We start from the raw sequence: 14,300 nt of genomic DNA, 5'->3' as shown, positions 1-14,300 counted from the left end.
TTTTCTAATGCTTCCTTCCGGAAGTGGCAAACATTTTCAATTAAAGCCGCCGAGTATATAAATTGCATTTGCGGCCGCTAAAGAGCCGCAATTAATACTGATACCGCGCTACGACAAGTGGCTAAAATGACGAGGAGCTGTCGGCCAGGAAGTTGGACTTGGCATGGGCTAATTAGCCGGCCAACCTGGCTTCCCTTCTACTTCCCTTCACTGTTTTTCAGCCTGTTGCTGCTCTAAATGTCCATTCAAATGAGGGGGAGACAAGGGCGAAAGGAAGCAGACTTCCTTGAGGGGAATGAAAGCAAATTTAATAACCAAGCGCTGGCCGATAGACATCTAGATGTCATTTTCGTGTGGTGGTGCTGTGGATGAGTGGCTGGATTGGAGTGGGTGATTCTCGGCTGGTACTGGGAACTGTGGGAAAGGACGAAGCCAAGCACGCCTCAAAATCTTCATCAAAGTAAGAGATCTTATGGGCTCACAGATATAAGGTGAAATTATACTTTCATATTCTAAGCTAAGCTTCTGACATCCTCGAGCTCGAGATCCAAAGACTGTTTGATACCACACACATCCATCCTTCGAAAGAGAGCCTTCTCACCCAAAGAGAGAGCGCCGGAGAGAGCGAGTGTCCTTCTGCCCGCCGGGGTGCCTCTTGCGCAACAACCCCTAGCCCCGTAACCTCTAGCCATTAACCCCTGAGCGCCGAGCGGGTATAAAACGCAGCCCGCTCCCCGTACCGCTTCAGTTTGTCAGCGAGAGCGTTCGAGAGCAGAAGACTAGCAGAGTCTAGAAGTACATCTTTTTTTTTGTGCACCAGGAGCAGTAGAAACAGAACCACACACAACATGCTAAAGTGGACGGCATCGGCGCAGCGCCTGAACGAGATTCCCGTGCACGATCAGGATGCCAACCAGCCGCAGAGGAGGAGGCTGCAGAGAAGGCAGCGCCGTCAGCGGAGGGCCACCATCGCCAACAAGGAGAACGTGCCCGACACCGTGGGCTACACCTCCACGCCAGTGCCCATTTCCAGGCTGCTCAACAGTCCCCTGGTCCTGGCGCCGCTGAGCGATATCCGGAATGTCACCCCGGAGGCGGTGGTGCGCAGTCAGGCGCCCCAAAGGGTACAGAGTGTGCGATACGCCACCACATTGCCACGTTTTGCCGAGGATTACTCGCCCAACGGACTGCCCAGTGGTCAACACTTGGCGCTGAGGGGCCTGGCTCCGTTGGATCCCTTTCTGGGCCAGCCGCGCTACATAGTGGGCTCGGGTGCAGGAGTCACCAAACTAAAGCAGCGTAGACTGGACGAGGACTTTGTGGCCACCTTGGAGCCGGAGTTGCAGGAGCCGGCAGTGCTGGAGCCACCCACCCCCAAGGTGGAAGTGCGTCCAAGCACACCGCAGCCCGCCTCCACGCAGATGGGGGATCAGACTTTGGATCGCCTAATCGATGCCATCTTGGATTCCGCCTGCAAGGCGAATGCCAGCACCAAGAAGAAGCCGAGAAGGTCCACCTTCAATCTGCGCAGGCGCACCTTGGTCAAGCAGCAAATGGAGTCGAACTGCCCCCAGGAGGTGCTGTCGCCATCCTACGCACCTGGAGACGATCCGGCCTCGGATCTGAGCTTTGGCCTGGTTCCCCTGCCCATGCACAACCTGATGGCCACTCCGGAACCGGCCTCGCCCCTGTCCAAGATTCCACACAACTTGCTTGTCCAACTGGCCACTCCAGTGGCCCCCAAGTCCGCCCCCTGCGACAACACCTTCTGCCTGGAGACTCCGGTCAAGGCCCTGAAGAGGACCCGCAAGGAGATCGTCGCCAAGGAGTCCCCCATTAAGCGCTACAAGGTGGACGAGCGCAATTACTTCGAGGTGGGATTGGCCCTGCCCTCATCTATATATGTCTGAGAAGAGGTCCTTTCAAACAGATCCTCGGATAGCCACAAAAAAGAGAAGAGAAACAAAATGCGAGATGCAGATGAAGACGAGGAAGCGAGCAACGCTGACAAACGGGGGGAAAACGCTTAACTATGACGCTTAACTAGTTCCTAAGTCGTAAACTAATCATCTTTCAATTACTGTACATAATTTCGTAGCTCACCTTAATCACTATTTATTCCAATTACTAACAAACCCTTTTTTTTTGCTGCTGTTATGTAGTTTTCGAATATACCTTTTTTTTCATTATTTAATTTTAAGCAAATATTTGTATGAATATTTATTGCTACTTTAAGTTACCCAAATAATTATTTTTTTAAAATAAAAGCATTAAATCAAAAACAATGAAGCACACTTTTCTTTTCTTTTGAAATGGGAAATACTTTATACATCAGCTTTTTGTCATAAATGTCAAAATGTTTTTTGTAACTTTGTAACTTTGGCTACTTCCATGCGTATTGAATAGAAATGGTGATATTTGAAATACCTTAGCTAACTTCATAGTCTAGAAAGGTGTTGGCATGTATCCATTGAAACGTAGTCTTTAAATGTTAGGTTTATAGATAGATAGATTTCCGAAAGACGAAAAAATATAATTTTGTTTGTGCCATAGCATCGCATTGAGTTTTCGGAGGAATGCGAAACATCTGCGGTCACCTTCGTCACCTACGCAATATCCCATCTCGTGCCGATTGCATTTTGACCTGCGGCTACGCACAACGTGTATTTACACAGTTGCTTGACCAAGCGATTTGCTTTGCTTTTCCAGGCGACCAAAACAAACAACGGCGGTGCAGGTTGGGAACTGGGAATAATTGAATGCCTGACAGGTACAATGGCACGCCCCGGGATCTACAATCAAGAAGAAAAGGAGAAGTCAGAGCCAGCCAACAGCTGGTCCACTCCTTGTTTCCGAGGACTCGGGACTCTGCGTCCGCTGTGCTGCTCAATTGGCTATTTTCCCATCGAACTGGCTGCTCAAGAACTATATGGCTATATGTTATTAATTCATTCATTGCGACCGCTTTTGAAGAGAACACATTTCGCGTACACTCGCTTATCATAATTTAAATCCATTTCAAAATCATATTTTACAGCAAATGAGTTTCCAAAGTCATCGAAACGAAATCAACCCCCGATTTTCGCTTTTGTCTGTGAGCTTTAGAGCTTAGAGTAATCCAACCAGAAAACGTTTTGCTCATATTAGTATCCTATTAAAAAAATCGTAGGCACCCTTGCGGATGTCCATGTTTCGAAATCGAATTATGGGAACTGCAGTGTCCAGCTAGAAAATCTAGCTATGTTTCCATGCTCCGACTTTTGGCAAGAACATCATCTCTAATCCTCCGGCACATGACACTTGTTGGCACGTTGACGCCCTCGCACACACTTTTTGGCACTGTAACTCGTTTTGAGTGCGGCATGGATGGTATCCTTTGCCTCTACCTATAGCTATACCCATAACCATGCCAGTACCTGTCGCTGTTCCGCAGGAGCCCTACTGTTGCGGAAGGAACCCGCTTAATCCCCGGCTTAGCAACCTGTCATCGCATCGCACATTTCTGTGGGCTTGTCCCTAATTTGTAGACCATTTAGACTGCGATGCGATAGATAATTGAATTATTTTTATTGTTCGCATCGGACGACCGGTTATGGGCCCCGCTGGGCGCACTTGCTCCGCTCGACCTGGCCAGCTGTGCTCACCCGCATCGTTAGACCAATTTCCTAATGCCGTCGTCTTGGGTCACACCCCTTTTCCCGTTCTAACCCTTTTAGCCGAACTCGGCCCGTAGAGCCATCGAATTTACATTTCTTGGCCCGTTTCCGTCTTCGCCCCCTTCCGCACTTCCTTCGGGCTGCTTGGTGTCACTTGGTTAATCGATAAAAATTTAATTAATTGCCTGTAAATGTGATAGAAACAAGCGTCCCCCGAACGGGGGAAGTGCCAGCCATCGAGTGTGCAGAGCATGGATGATCATCGGTTATGGGGGCTTCTGGATCCTCGGCAAGGCGTGGAAACTCTGGTCACAGCTGACAGGGCACCGGAAAAGGGGTACGACTCGGACGAGCTATGTCGCCAAAGGAACTACTACAGTTGTGTAATCGAAGACTTTTCACTCGGAAGTCAGGTAATTTAAATGATCAGTTGTTTTTAAAATCATACCTAATCATTTTAATGCCAATGAGAGCACTGCAAACTCTGAAAATGTTTGTATAGTATGCAAGGGTATATCTCCCTCCACTTAAATCGTATAAGTACAATAATAAAACCCGATTTCCTTCGGGTTCAGCTTCTCCTGCGCACATTCTTCTCCACTCCTTCATTATGCAGTTAGTTAATCAACAGCTGGCCGCAGAAAGAGGAAGTTCTGCGGCTGAAAAGGATTCTGAATTGAGGATTCAGGATTGAGTCGAGGGACCACCGCTTCGGGGGCAGGAGCAGATTTCGCCAGATGCCGATGCATTCGCGGATTTTCGTACGCGTTGTGCTGTTGATTGACAAACAAGACGTCGTCAGCGCCGCGGGCGAATGGGATTCGAAGGAACCTCTGCCGCGCCCCTAACCCCCTAACGCCCCTGCCTCGGAGTCAGAATGCCAGCGAATTTTCGCACTGGCCCCGGGGCAGGCAACTTTCTTTTGCGAAGGGCAAGCTGCAAGAGCGTCCTCCCCAAAGCAGAAACCGCAGAGGGAAACGCCAGAACCCCCGCTAGAAAGCTGGTAAGCCGGCTTAGAAATCCGTCTGCCATCCGCCGTCCTGGCAGGACACTCCACTGCCGCTCGAGGTCCCGAGGATTCCCGAACTGTCAGTGAGTGTGTTCCAATAATTGCCAAATATTATGCAAACAATGGGCATCCAAACTGAAATCCCCGCTCGCCGCGTGTGGCACATATTTAATATTTAAATCCCGGCAAGGGTGGTTGCTACGTAATTATAATTCATTTTCCAGCGCGAGCTGCTGCAATCTGTTAATGATAAACAAATTTTCCAATGCAATCCGAACAGCGGCGTTGACAAAGAAAAAAAAGTGAAGGAGAAAAAACCGAAGCAGAAACTGAAACTGAAGCGAAAGGGTTGCAACATTTCGTTGCCGCTGGCGACTTCAAACTCCAGCGGATGGATCGCAACGCTGGTGAAATGGGTTTTTGCAAGTCTGCTAATTAGCTTTGCGATCGGAATCGCATCGCATCGGGTGAAGTGGGCAATTCGCAAGGTGTGAAAGTCAAGCGAGCGCTGCACTGTGAGAAATTGAACTCAACTCTGGTGGTTCATTTCATGCGAAAATGCAGCAGGCATCTAGGATGTATAGTATGTATCTGTACTACTAGCCAGCTAGCCAGTCAGCCAGTCAGGACTAAAAGTTCTACGAAGAAAGGACCTTGTATGGACCAGTAGCAGGGTTACCATGTCAGTTCGAAGTATTAAAATTTTTCTCGCCGTGTAATGATGAGTGGGCAGAATACAGAATGCAGAGTGTCGAATGAGTATGAGTGATCGGCAAATGACGACGCAGTTCCGCCGGATCGGAGTGACAGTTGGCCGTACGCTATACGTTATTTTATATTTGCTATATGCTATATGCTGTGTGCTATATGCTGCATGCCATATGCCGCCGCTTCCTCGGAGTGCCACGTGCCCCGTCTGTTGCCGCAGGTCAAAAGGCACACAGGGCATGCAAATTTGCAGGCGACTAATGATGCAACAGAAGCTTTTTGGGCCGGAGCTAGCCACCCCATGTCCATGTAAGGCTGAGTAATGGCTGCAGTGCATCTGCGATGTTGCGATGTTGCAATGTTGCACTGTTGCTGGTGGCACATTGCAAGTCGCTCGTCGCACGCTCCACGAAAAGGGGGTGACTTGCACGGGCGACAAAACAATAAAAGTGAATATAAAAAATGGGAATGCGAACGAAACGCTTCCGGGCGATTACACGCGTGCCGCCGTCCCTCTTCTATTTGGGTGAAAATTTACATTTTTTCCAGTGGCTGTAGCTGCTTGCTGGCTGCTCATGAAAAACAAATACGAGCGAGTTTTCAAGTCGAGTGGAGGGAAATTCGGGAAACTGGCCCGAGTGTTTGTTGTTTCATGGGCAGTGAAGTGGACAAAGAGCGCGCGGCTTAAACGTTTTGTAAATCGCTGACATTTGCCTGTCAGTTCGTCAAAAAAAGTGTGCATCGCAAAAAGGGGAGGGGGCGTGGCCGGGCGACACATTTTTAACGGTCCTTCGTCCTGGTTTCCATCCTGGCTTCCATCCCGCAAATGGTCCTGATTGACATGATTCGCACTTGACTTGCTGCGCAGGCGCGCATTAAGTGAGCAAAAGCGGAAAGCAGGGAAAAAGCAGAGCAACAGCAAAAGCAAAAGCAAAAGCAGAAGTGGGGGTGAAAGAGCGACCGGGATCGGAATCGGAATCCCAAAACCGGGTCCTGGCAACAGGATGATCATTGCTCTGAGTCGCGCTAATCGCCTAATGAAGCCAAGGCACTTTTATTTATTTATTCATTTTTTTTCGCTTTTCGTTTGCCATCGCATTGAGCGCTCACACGCACAGTGGGCTGAGTAAACACAATTCCAGCACGAATTACTAACAAGCTAATATATATATATACATATATATGTTTGTAGTTGCAGCACATTTGTAATCAAGAAATATGTTTACCAATATACTTTACTTAATAAAAAATTAGCGTAGTAACGAAAAGGTAAAATAAATCATACCAGAATAATCTGTATTAGCCCTGCGCGACCCACTGTCCCGGCCACTCGAGTCCGCCGCGGTCTGTTGCTGTCTCGTTTTAGCCCTTGGCTTTCCATCTCCCCTTTCGCATGTCGGCATTCCCCGGGGTGAGGTAAGGTATAGGTAACGAAAGCAACTTTCGACGTTAAGCTGCGCCAGTGGAATGGCATCGAATGGAACGGGGAGGAGGAATAGCAAGGTAGCGAGGGGTGGGTAATGCAGATTTCTATCTGATGGGCAAACAAAACCACAGTGGGTGCAGAGTGGTGCCGAAGTACACCACCACCACCATGGAAAGTGGGATTGGTGGCATTGAAATGCGAACGCCATGCAACGTCATTGGCAAAACAAAGGCTGCCGTCGTTTATGTTAATTTATGTGCTATTAAAAGCGGCGCGGGCGCTTAACTCGTCATTGCCCCGGGCCTAATTCCGCCGAATGCTATATGCGATAAGCCACATCCTTATGATTGGACGCACGTGACCCAAGCGGACGCGGCCGGATCGTCCACCCAATAATCGCAACCTGAATGAAACTAAGCCACAAAAGTTGCCTACGACTAGTTTTGCATTTAGCTTGCTCAGTGACGTTTGCCTTTGGCTTATCGAGAGGTTTTCGTTGGCAGTCAGTTTAGGAGTATATATTATTCGTCACTAAAATCACATAAAATACATTCTTAGCTTCCAACAGACTCCGCAGAATCGGGTCTTATTCCTGTTTTTGACCATAACTGCAGATTTAGAAATCCATTTATCGGCGAGTGCTTTGGGAAATCCATTCGTTAGCCGTTAATGAGGTGCCGGAATTGATTTAGCCACCATGACAAATTAAACTGCGCTCGCCTAATGAGCTGCCAAGGGTTTTCATCGGGAAAGCGGCGAAAAGCGATGACGGAAACTGCTGAAAAGCCGCGCACAAAAGGGCGCAACAAAAACGATTTTTCTTACATTGGAAATTAAAAAACGAAACAAAGCCGGCACACAAAATGTGTCGAAAAATGCACAAAAAACAGGAGATATTTCGACCGCACAAACCCCTTGCTAAACTTGCTTTTGTGGAGGGTTTGTTTTTCCTTTCTTCGCTAGACAAACAAAGCATTTTCCCATTTTTTGGGTGCATTTTTTGCGGATTCGCACAAAAGAAAGCGAAAAGTGGCAAATGAAGCGTTGATAAAACGCTCAAGTCACGTTTGTTTTTCGCAAGACGGCGCCCGATTTGAGTAGAAATTCGATCATAGATCATTCCATCCTATAACCATGTACACCTAACCCATCGTATCCGAAGAAGAATGACTGGAAGGCAGCTGTGGACTCCGATCATTTGCTAATTGCTGTCAAAAGTTCTCAAGCCAAGTAAAAAATGGGCAATGCGAATTTATTTATAGGAATTTAATGAGCGTTTTGCGGGAAGATAAAAAAAAAGAGATAAAGTTGGGGAAAACGAATGTTTACCACTAAAATGCATGGCATATCTTCCCTATAAGATTATTCTACGCACGGAAACTGACTTATTTCCAAACCGTTGCATACGATATGAACTTGAAATCTAAATCCGTTACCTTACGTTGAATTAGAGCGAACAATCGATTAATTGGCTATTATTTGCTGTTTTGGTCAGCAGCCTCCCGTTCTCGCCCTGATCTATAATTCATCTTCGCCGGACAGCAGCTGCTGGTGCCGTTGATTATATAGAGCGCTCCCTGTTGTACAGGCCTAATTGCATTGAGTGGACAGTCAACGCCCAACTTCAGGTTTTGGGCTTAGGCTCTTCTACCCGCTATCGGTGCTAATCTAAAACGTTTCCCCTGTTTTTTGTCGGTGCGAGTGTGTGGGCATTCAACAAAACAAACGCTGGCCACGTGTCCTTGGCCGCATGGTGGTGGGGGTGGAGCGGGCAGCGGGCAGCGGGCAGCGGGCAGCGGGTTGGTAGGGGGAGGGGTGGTGTAAGGACATGCTGGTGGAGTGACCGCAACAATGGTCGCGTTTAATTACAGTTATTGTTGCACCCTTCGTCCCGCCTCGCATTTGCATTTCCATTTCCACATTTATGGTGCTTCCACCATCGGCACGTGGTGCAATTGTACACTGAACAAAATGCCAATTACCCGCAATGCTCGTTTTACCAAAATTGGATGCCTTTAGGGCTGAGAAATACCTACACCATGCAAGCAGGACCGCTGCACAGAAAGTGGCCAACTCATAACGACTTGAGAATATTTCTCTCAGTGCACTGGACAATGGGCCACACGCGTAATTAGCATAGCAGTTGAACTCAAGGAGTTACAGCCGCGACAATTGCGCATTCTTTGGAAAGTTCAGGACGTGTAACCGTTTTCCTTTTAATTTCTCGACGCTCAGCGAGGAATGAAATTTATGTAAATTAAATTAAAACCCAAGGATAAAGTTCAGACCAACAAGCGGAACGACATATGGCCAAAAACGCCGAACAATTGCCGACGAGCTGGAGGCGCATAAATTTCAAGCAGCGTCGCCTGTCAGCGCCCACATCGGAAGCATTCTCCAGCTCCACGGAGCACAGCACCCCGCTCTCAAATAAATAATAAGTACACCCAGTCCGAACCCTTTTGGTAACCAACTGGGCGACACTTAAGATAAGGATCGGGCAAGCGACCAACTGACACGCCCTTCGCAGGAGGCAACTTTGCCAGCCAAGTCGGTCATCAGCACCGCGATGCTCGTAATGCGAGTCGGGCTTGATTGAGCTTCCACTTAAGATCCTTAAGACTCTCGTTGCTCCAGAATTAGTTTGCTATATAGGACATAACCTCGAGAGACTACACTACACTACGAGTGTGGGTTTAGTGTTCGATTATCTCTGATCCCAAATAGTTGTACTACAATTGGACAAGCTTCTGGGTAATCGCCTTAGCAGGGGCACTTAACGGACCTATATCTCTGCCAAGAGATCATCACTGGAAACATGGCATGCGACTGGCATCTTCGGAAACCACAACAAATTAGAGAGATCGTAAACCCGGTCTTCATTCACAGCGATTCCGGGATCTTATCGTCGATCTTGGGAGATCGTAGGGAGCATCCAGCAGTGCGGATGGCTAGCACCTACAACCGTGTGAAGGAACCCTTTCGTCATGAATGCATAACTAGGGCTATAACTTTGCGAACGCATCATCGCATCTGATCGACATTTATGGCGCATACATTTCGCCTCACTTTCTACTTTCTAGTTTCTGGCTGTGCTCCCTGCCCTCGTCACATTCCCAGTGATTCCTGGCCGGGCCAATTAAGTGCATCGAATCGGACCCGGGATTCGTCACAGATTGACATGGATTGCGAAAATTTAAATACGGACATGGTGAAAAACTGACAGCGGACTGGGGTGGCTGACTGCCCCTGAGTGTCATCAAAACAATGTTTGCCAGCTAGTTTATGAGCTGCGCCCCATTTCCCAGCCGATTTTGCATGTTGCCTTTCCCGCTTCGCATGCATTTTCCCTCACGATTTCCCTCTACCTTTTTCAATTTCACATTAATTTCTCTTCAATGCCCCGTCCCCAGTTGGGATCGCATTCGACTGAGGTTCTTATGCAAAAACGCTGACCGCAGCGAAACGTCCACAAAAAGTGGGAAAAGTGTCATAAAAAGTGAGACAAGAGTGTTTGCCCAACGTTTTCGGTGGGTTTTCATCGCCGTTTCGTCGGGGGTCATAAAAAACTGAAGGAATAACCAACAAACCCATTTCCCTGGTCAAGGGCAACGGCAGGGCGTCGTCCGTATATGTATCTTTTGGGGTGTCTTCGAGGAATGGGATTACGGATTACTGATCTGTGGCTGATCTCCAGCTGAATTTATTCGCCGACCAGCGGGATGTCCTTCTGCGCTGAATGGAATGTGATTAGTGTCCTTTCAGTGGCAGCATTATTCGTGATCTTGGCTGGGTTCCGGGATCAGATACTGGAGACACTGGGTTATGTAAACTGCCTATGGGGTCTCGAAGGTCTTTGCTCTGACAAATATTCCATTTCTTATTTATTATGGGAAAAGCATAAGAGCTAAGTTAAAAGTATTTCCCATTCGTATAATCTAGTCTTGCTTTAGCATGACATCTTTCTGATCCTTCTGGATCCTTTAGATTGGATGTTAAGGCATATTTTTTCGACTTTTTTTGTTGGAAAATTCGACCGAATCTGACGACCATTCATAACTCGAAGCCTGGTTATGAAAATTGCCGCGTAGACCATAATTTTGCACATTGATTTTCCACTGTCCAGCGACAGAGGACAAAGGTGCCGAAGATCCCGGCAAGATGGAAAATTTCATGGCTAATTGGCAGCGTGTCCATTGGTCAGCAGCTGCTGGAGGAAACTTCCTCGAGGACCACACCGATCTGCTTTAGTTTCTGACTTTGATGGAAGACGATCGGCAAAGGAGATCGAACCCTGACTGATTTGCATTCTCACGATTTGTTTGATCGCAGGACCAAGAAGAATGCCCCTGCAAATGAAGTAATTTCATGTAAATTATGAGACAAGCGCCCTGTTTGCCGATCGCTAAACGAGCCATAAAAAATCCACAAGAAAAAACCCCGGGAAAACACACAGAAAACGGAATGGAAATACACAAAAAAATCACCCATAAGAAATCTCATTAATCTCTGAGGTATTTACCTTTATATGGCACCGAGTCTCGGGGTGGGGATTTGATTTTGAGGTCTAGCCCAGGATATGCAAACGCAGTGAGGGTCGAAGAAGTCCACAACAATGATCGCATCCAATAAATTTCCCTTTGATTCCCTATTAAAATCTGTTTGTTCTTGTGGTCAGCTCGGCGAAAAATTCACGCAACGCTGCGTTTCGGAAAGTAGGATGTTTGGACCCAATCCCGGCTTATGACAGTTTTCGGCCAGTTTATGAGGACTTCATTAAAATCGATTTAAGATCGCCGCGAGATCGCCGTGGGAATCGCGCCAAACCGCAGAACTTACGACTATAGTTAGGCCGATGACATACAGTAGATGGGGCACCAGTAATGGTTACTCCATGGATGTACAGTACGCGCCGGAGAAAGATTAATGATGCAACTGCTCGGAGCTGTCACGAAAAGGTGTTAGTGGCAAGCTGCAGGAGAAAGGCAGGACTATGGGACCATAGGACCACAGGCCAACCACAACCACATCCACGTCCACGGTGTGCTCAATATCTAACAAACTTGTCACGCAATGCCACTCTGGCCTGGCCATTAATCATTCCAATCAATCCGTCAGGGAGTTGCTGCGATTGTGGTGTGGGCTCATCTGCGGTGTGGCTTCCACTGCTGTGCTGTGTGGTGTGGTGCTGTGGCGATGTGTGGGTTGTCCTGCCTTGACCAGGACCTCGACTGACATTCTAATTAGTGCTCGGTGACAGCTCGCCCCGGAAATGGACAGAGATCGGTGTGGAAGCAGCACTCCAAGTGAGCGATTCGAGCTCGGATCAGGGGTTCAAGTCGAGGTGCTTAAGTGAGCCATTAAGCCAACTCGTGGGCGACAGATCGATCGATGGACCATGGTTGATCGATCGGTTGCGATGGGCATGGGCATTCGATGGCCCAGTTGTGCAAACACAAAGGTGTGGGTTCATCTGCAATCAAAGATGTTTGGCGATTCTGCCAGATCTTTAACCTCAATGCTATCTATGTGCATCTTATATATGAAGGATTGTTCGACATTGTTCTTTTTCAAACGGCAAATCAAAATGTATTGTATAGTTATTTGAAAGAAGTAAACTAACTTCAGATGGCTAATTGGAAGAATTGAGTTATTAAATAGTATTTAACCCTTAGCTATCTATCTGTTGTAGGAAATCCATCTGCAGGCTATACGCTGTTTTCCATTACGAGTATAAAGTATAAAGGCAGACATTTTCAATTAAATTTCGGCTTTACTTTTTTTTTGGCCGGACCCCACGGCGATCGTCTAAGGACTCCGGCAACTGCCGAAATTAAGATCCTGTCGCGGATCGCAGGCTGCATCCGCATCCGAAAAATGCGCTTGCGAAGGAAATCAGAGCCTGGGGCCTCGTAAATCAGGCTGCCTAATGTCATTCGGCGACTTGACATGCTGCATAACAAGTTTCTTAGTTTTTTTCCTCGGGTTTTTGGCTAAAAAGTGAGCTGCATTATTTCAAATCCCCGTTTTTTGCGGCGGGTTGGTTCGTTTTTTATATTTTTTTGGTTGGCTGCCTGTCAAATTACTTGAGGGCGCCGCAATGTCTGAGAATTATTTGTGGGTACGAGGACGAAAAGGATGCAACTGCAGACACAAGACACGAGGGCCACGGGATCTGCAGTGCAGACAACTCTTCTCTCATTTTCGGGTGGATAGACCTTTTTTCGATGCGGCGAACCCTGAGAAATGCAAATTTGGCGATGGAAAAAAACTGAAATTTGTTAGGGAATAAGAGTGGAAAAAAGCGCTGCACTAATTTGATGTTTTTACGAAATGCAGTCTTGGGTCTTCGGTCTTGAGAAGGGTACTGCCCACCCCCAGAGTTTTTGCTCCTGACAACAGTCAGCAGGACTTTGAAGGACCTCAATGGCTCGAAGCGGTGTCTGCCATTTTTTGGTCATTTATCAAATTTCAAGCAAAAGCAGATCAGTGTGTCTATGTGTGTGTGTGTGTATGTGTCTGTGTGAAGTGAATATCAAAACAAAACAAGGACATCGGAGTCGTTTTCTTGCTTTCTTTGCGGAAAGTCCTTTTTCGGGGCGCGTCTTGTCGGCCTGTCAATCAAAAGTCCTCTTCGATTTTTCCAGCTCCCATTTTCATCTCTGTCCCTCGTCTCTGCACATATATTTTCAGCATTTCCCACATTTGCATTTTCCCTGAGCAACTTAACTTGCATGCAAATTTCTCACAAATCCCCGAAATCCGCAATATTTATCGCTTACATGCCGAAATCAAGTTTCGCACAAATTAGGCAAATTTCAGGCCACCAAATATGTCAAGGGGTTTAGGTTCGTGTCAACCCAAAGGGCTAAAAGGCTAATGCCTAATGCATTCGCAATTAGACGGCCAAACCCTCGACTCCATCGAGATTTAAATTGAATTTATAATCAATTTAGATCATTTTTTGCAATACAGCTCTGCCAACACACAAATGGCAAATCCACCCCGAAATGCCAGGACGTAACCCTTCCATCATGCGAAACGCTGTCTCTTGTTGTTGCTAATTTCGATTCTAATGAAGCGCGAATTACGAAAACATGGAAATCGTATCAATTACAGAGACAAAGATCAGCCTCAAATCTGCCCTCGAATCTCATCCAGCGCGGCCATGAAAAGCGCAAACATGATCGAGTTAGGGGAAAGACCTTTCACAGAACTCTTGCATATTAGAAAATCAAATGTGGAGGATGTGGGCTGAATCACATTGCAAAATATCCAAATATCGCGAATTATGGGAATGAAAACTTTAAGCTCTTTGCTCGTGCATTGCCCATATTTGTTTTAATAACGAACGGAAGCTCCTTAGCTATAAGAACCTTTATAAACCCATCAGTAACATAACTTCTCATCAATAGTCAGCTGAAAACGTGACTGTCGGTTCAATGACATAACAGATATACAGCTGTCCAAATTTTGACTTTTGACTAAAGGACTTGAGGAT

General features: G+C 47.1%; 1 protein-coding gene across 1 annotated transcript; it reads left to right on the top strand.

Annotated features, from left to right (window-relative positions):
• Nucleotides 1–767: 767 nt before the first annotated feature.
• On the top strand, nt 768–2,126 carry LOC117148585. Its single transcript, XM_033316057.1, has one exon. The coding sequence runs from the start codon at nt 849–851 to the stop codon at nt 1,908–1,910; it is 1,062 nt and encodes a 353-aa protein (XP_033171948.1). The 5' UTR covers nt 768–848; the 3' UTR covers nt 1,911–2,126.
• The last annotated feature ends 12,174 nt before the right edge of the window (nt 2,127–14,300 follow it).

Source organism: Drosophila mauritiana, chromosome X (assembly GCF_004382145.1).
Source record: "Drosophila mauritiana strain mau12 chromosome X, ASM438214v1, whole genome shotgun sequence".
Taxonomy (NCBI): Eukaryota; Metazoa; Arthropoda; class Insecta; order Diptera; family Drosophilidae; genus Drosophila; species Drosophila mauritiana.
Note: the sequence above shows the minus strand (reverse complement) of the source record. Positions and strands in the feature narration are given on the sequence as shown.

Coding starts and splice junctions, on each gene's coding strand:
- LOC117148585 (XM_033316057.1), top strand. CDS start 849: ATGCTAAAGTGGACGGCATCGGCGCAGCGCCTGAACGAGATTCCCGTG.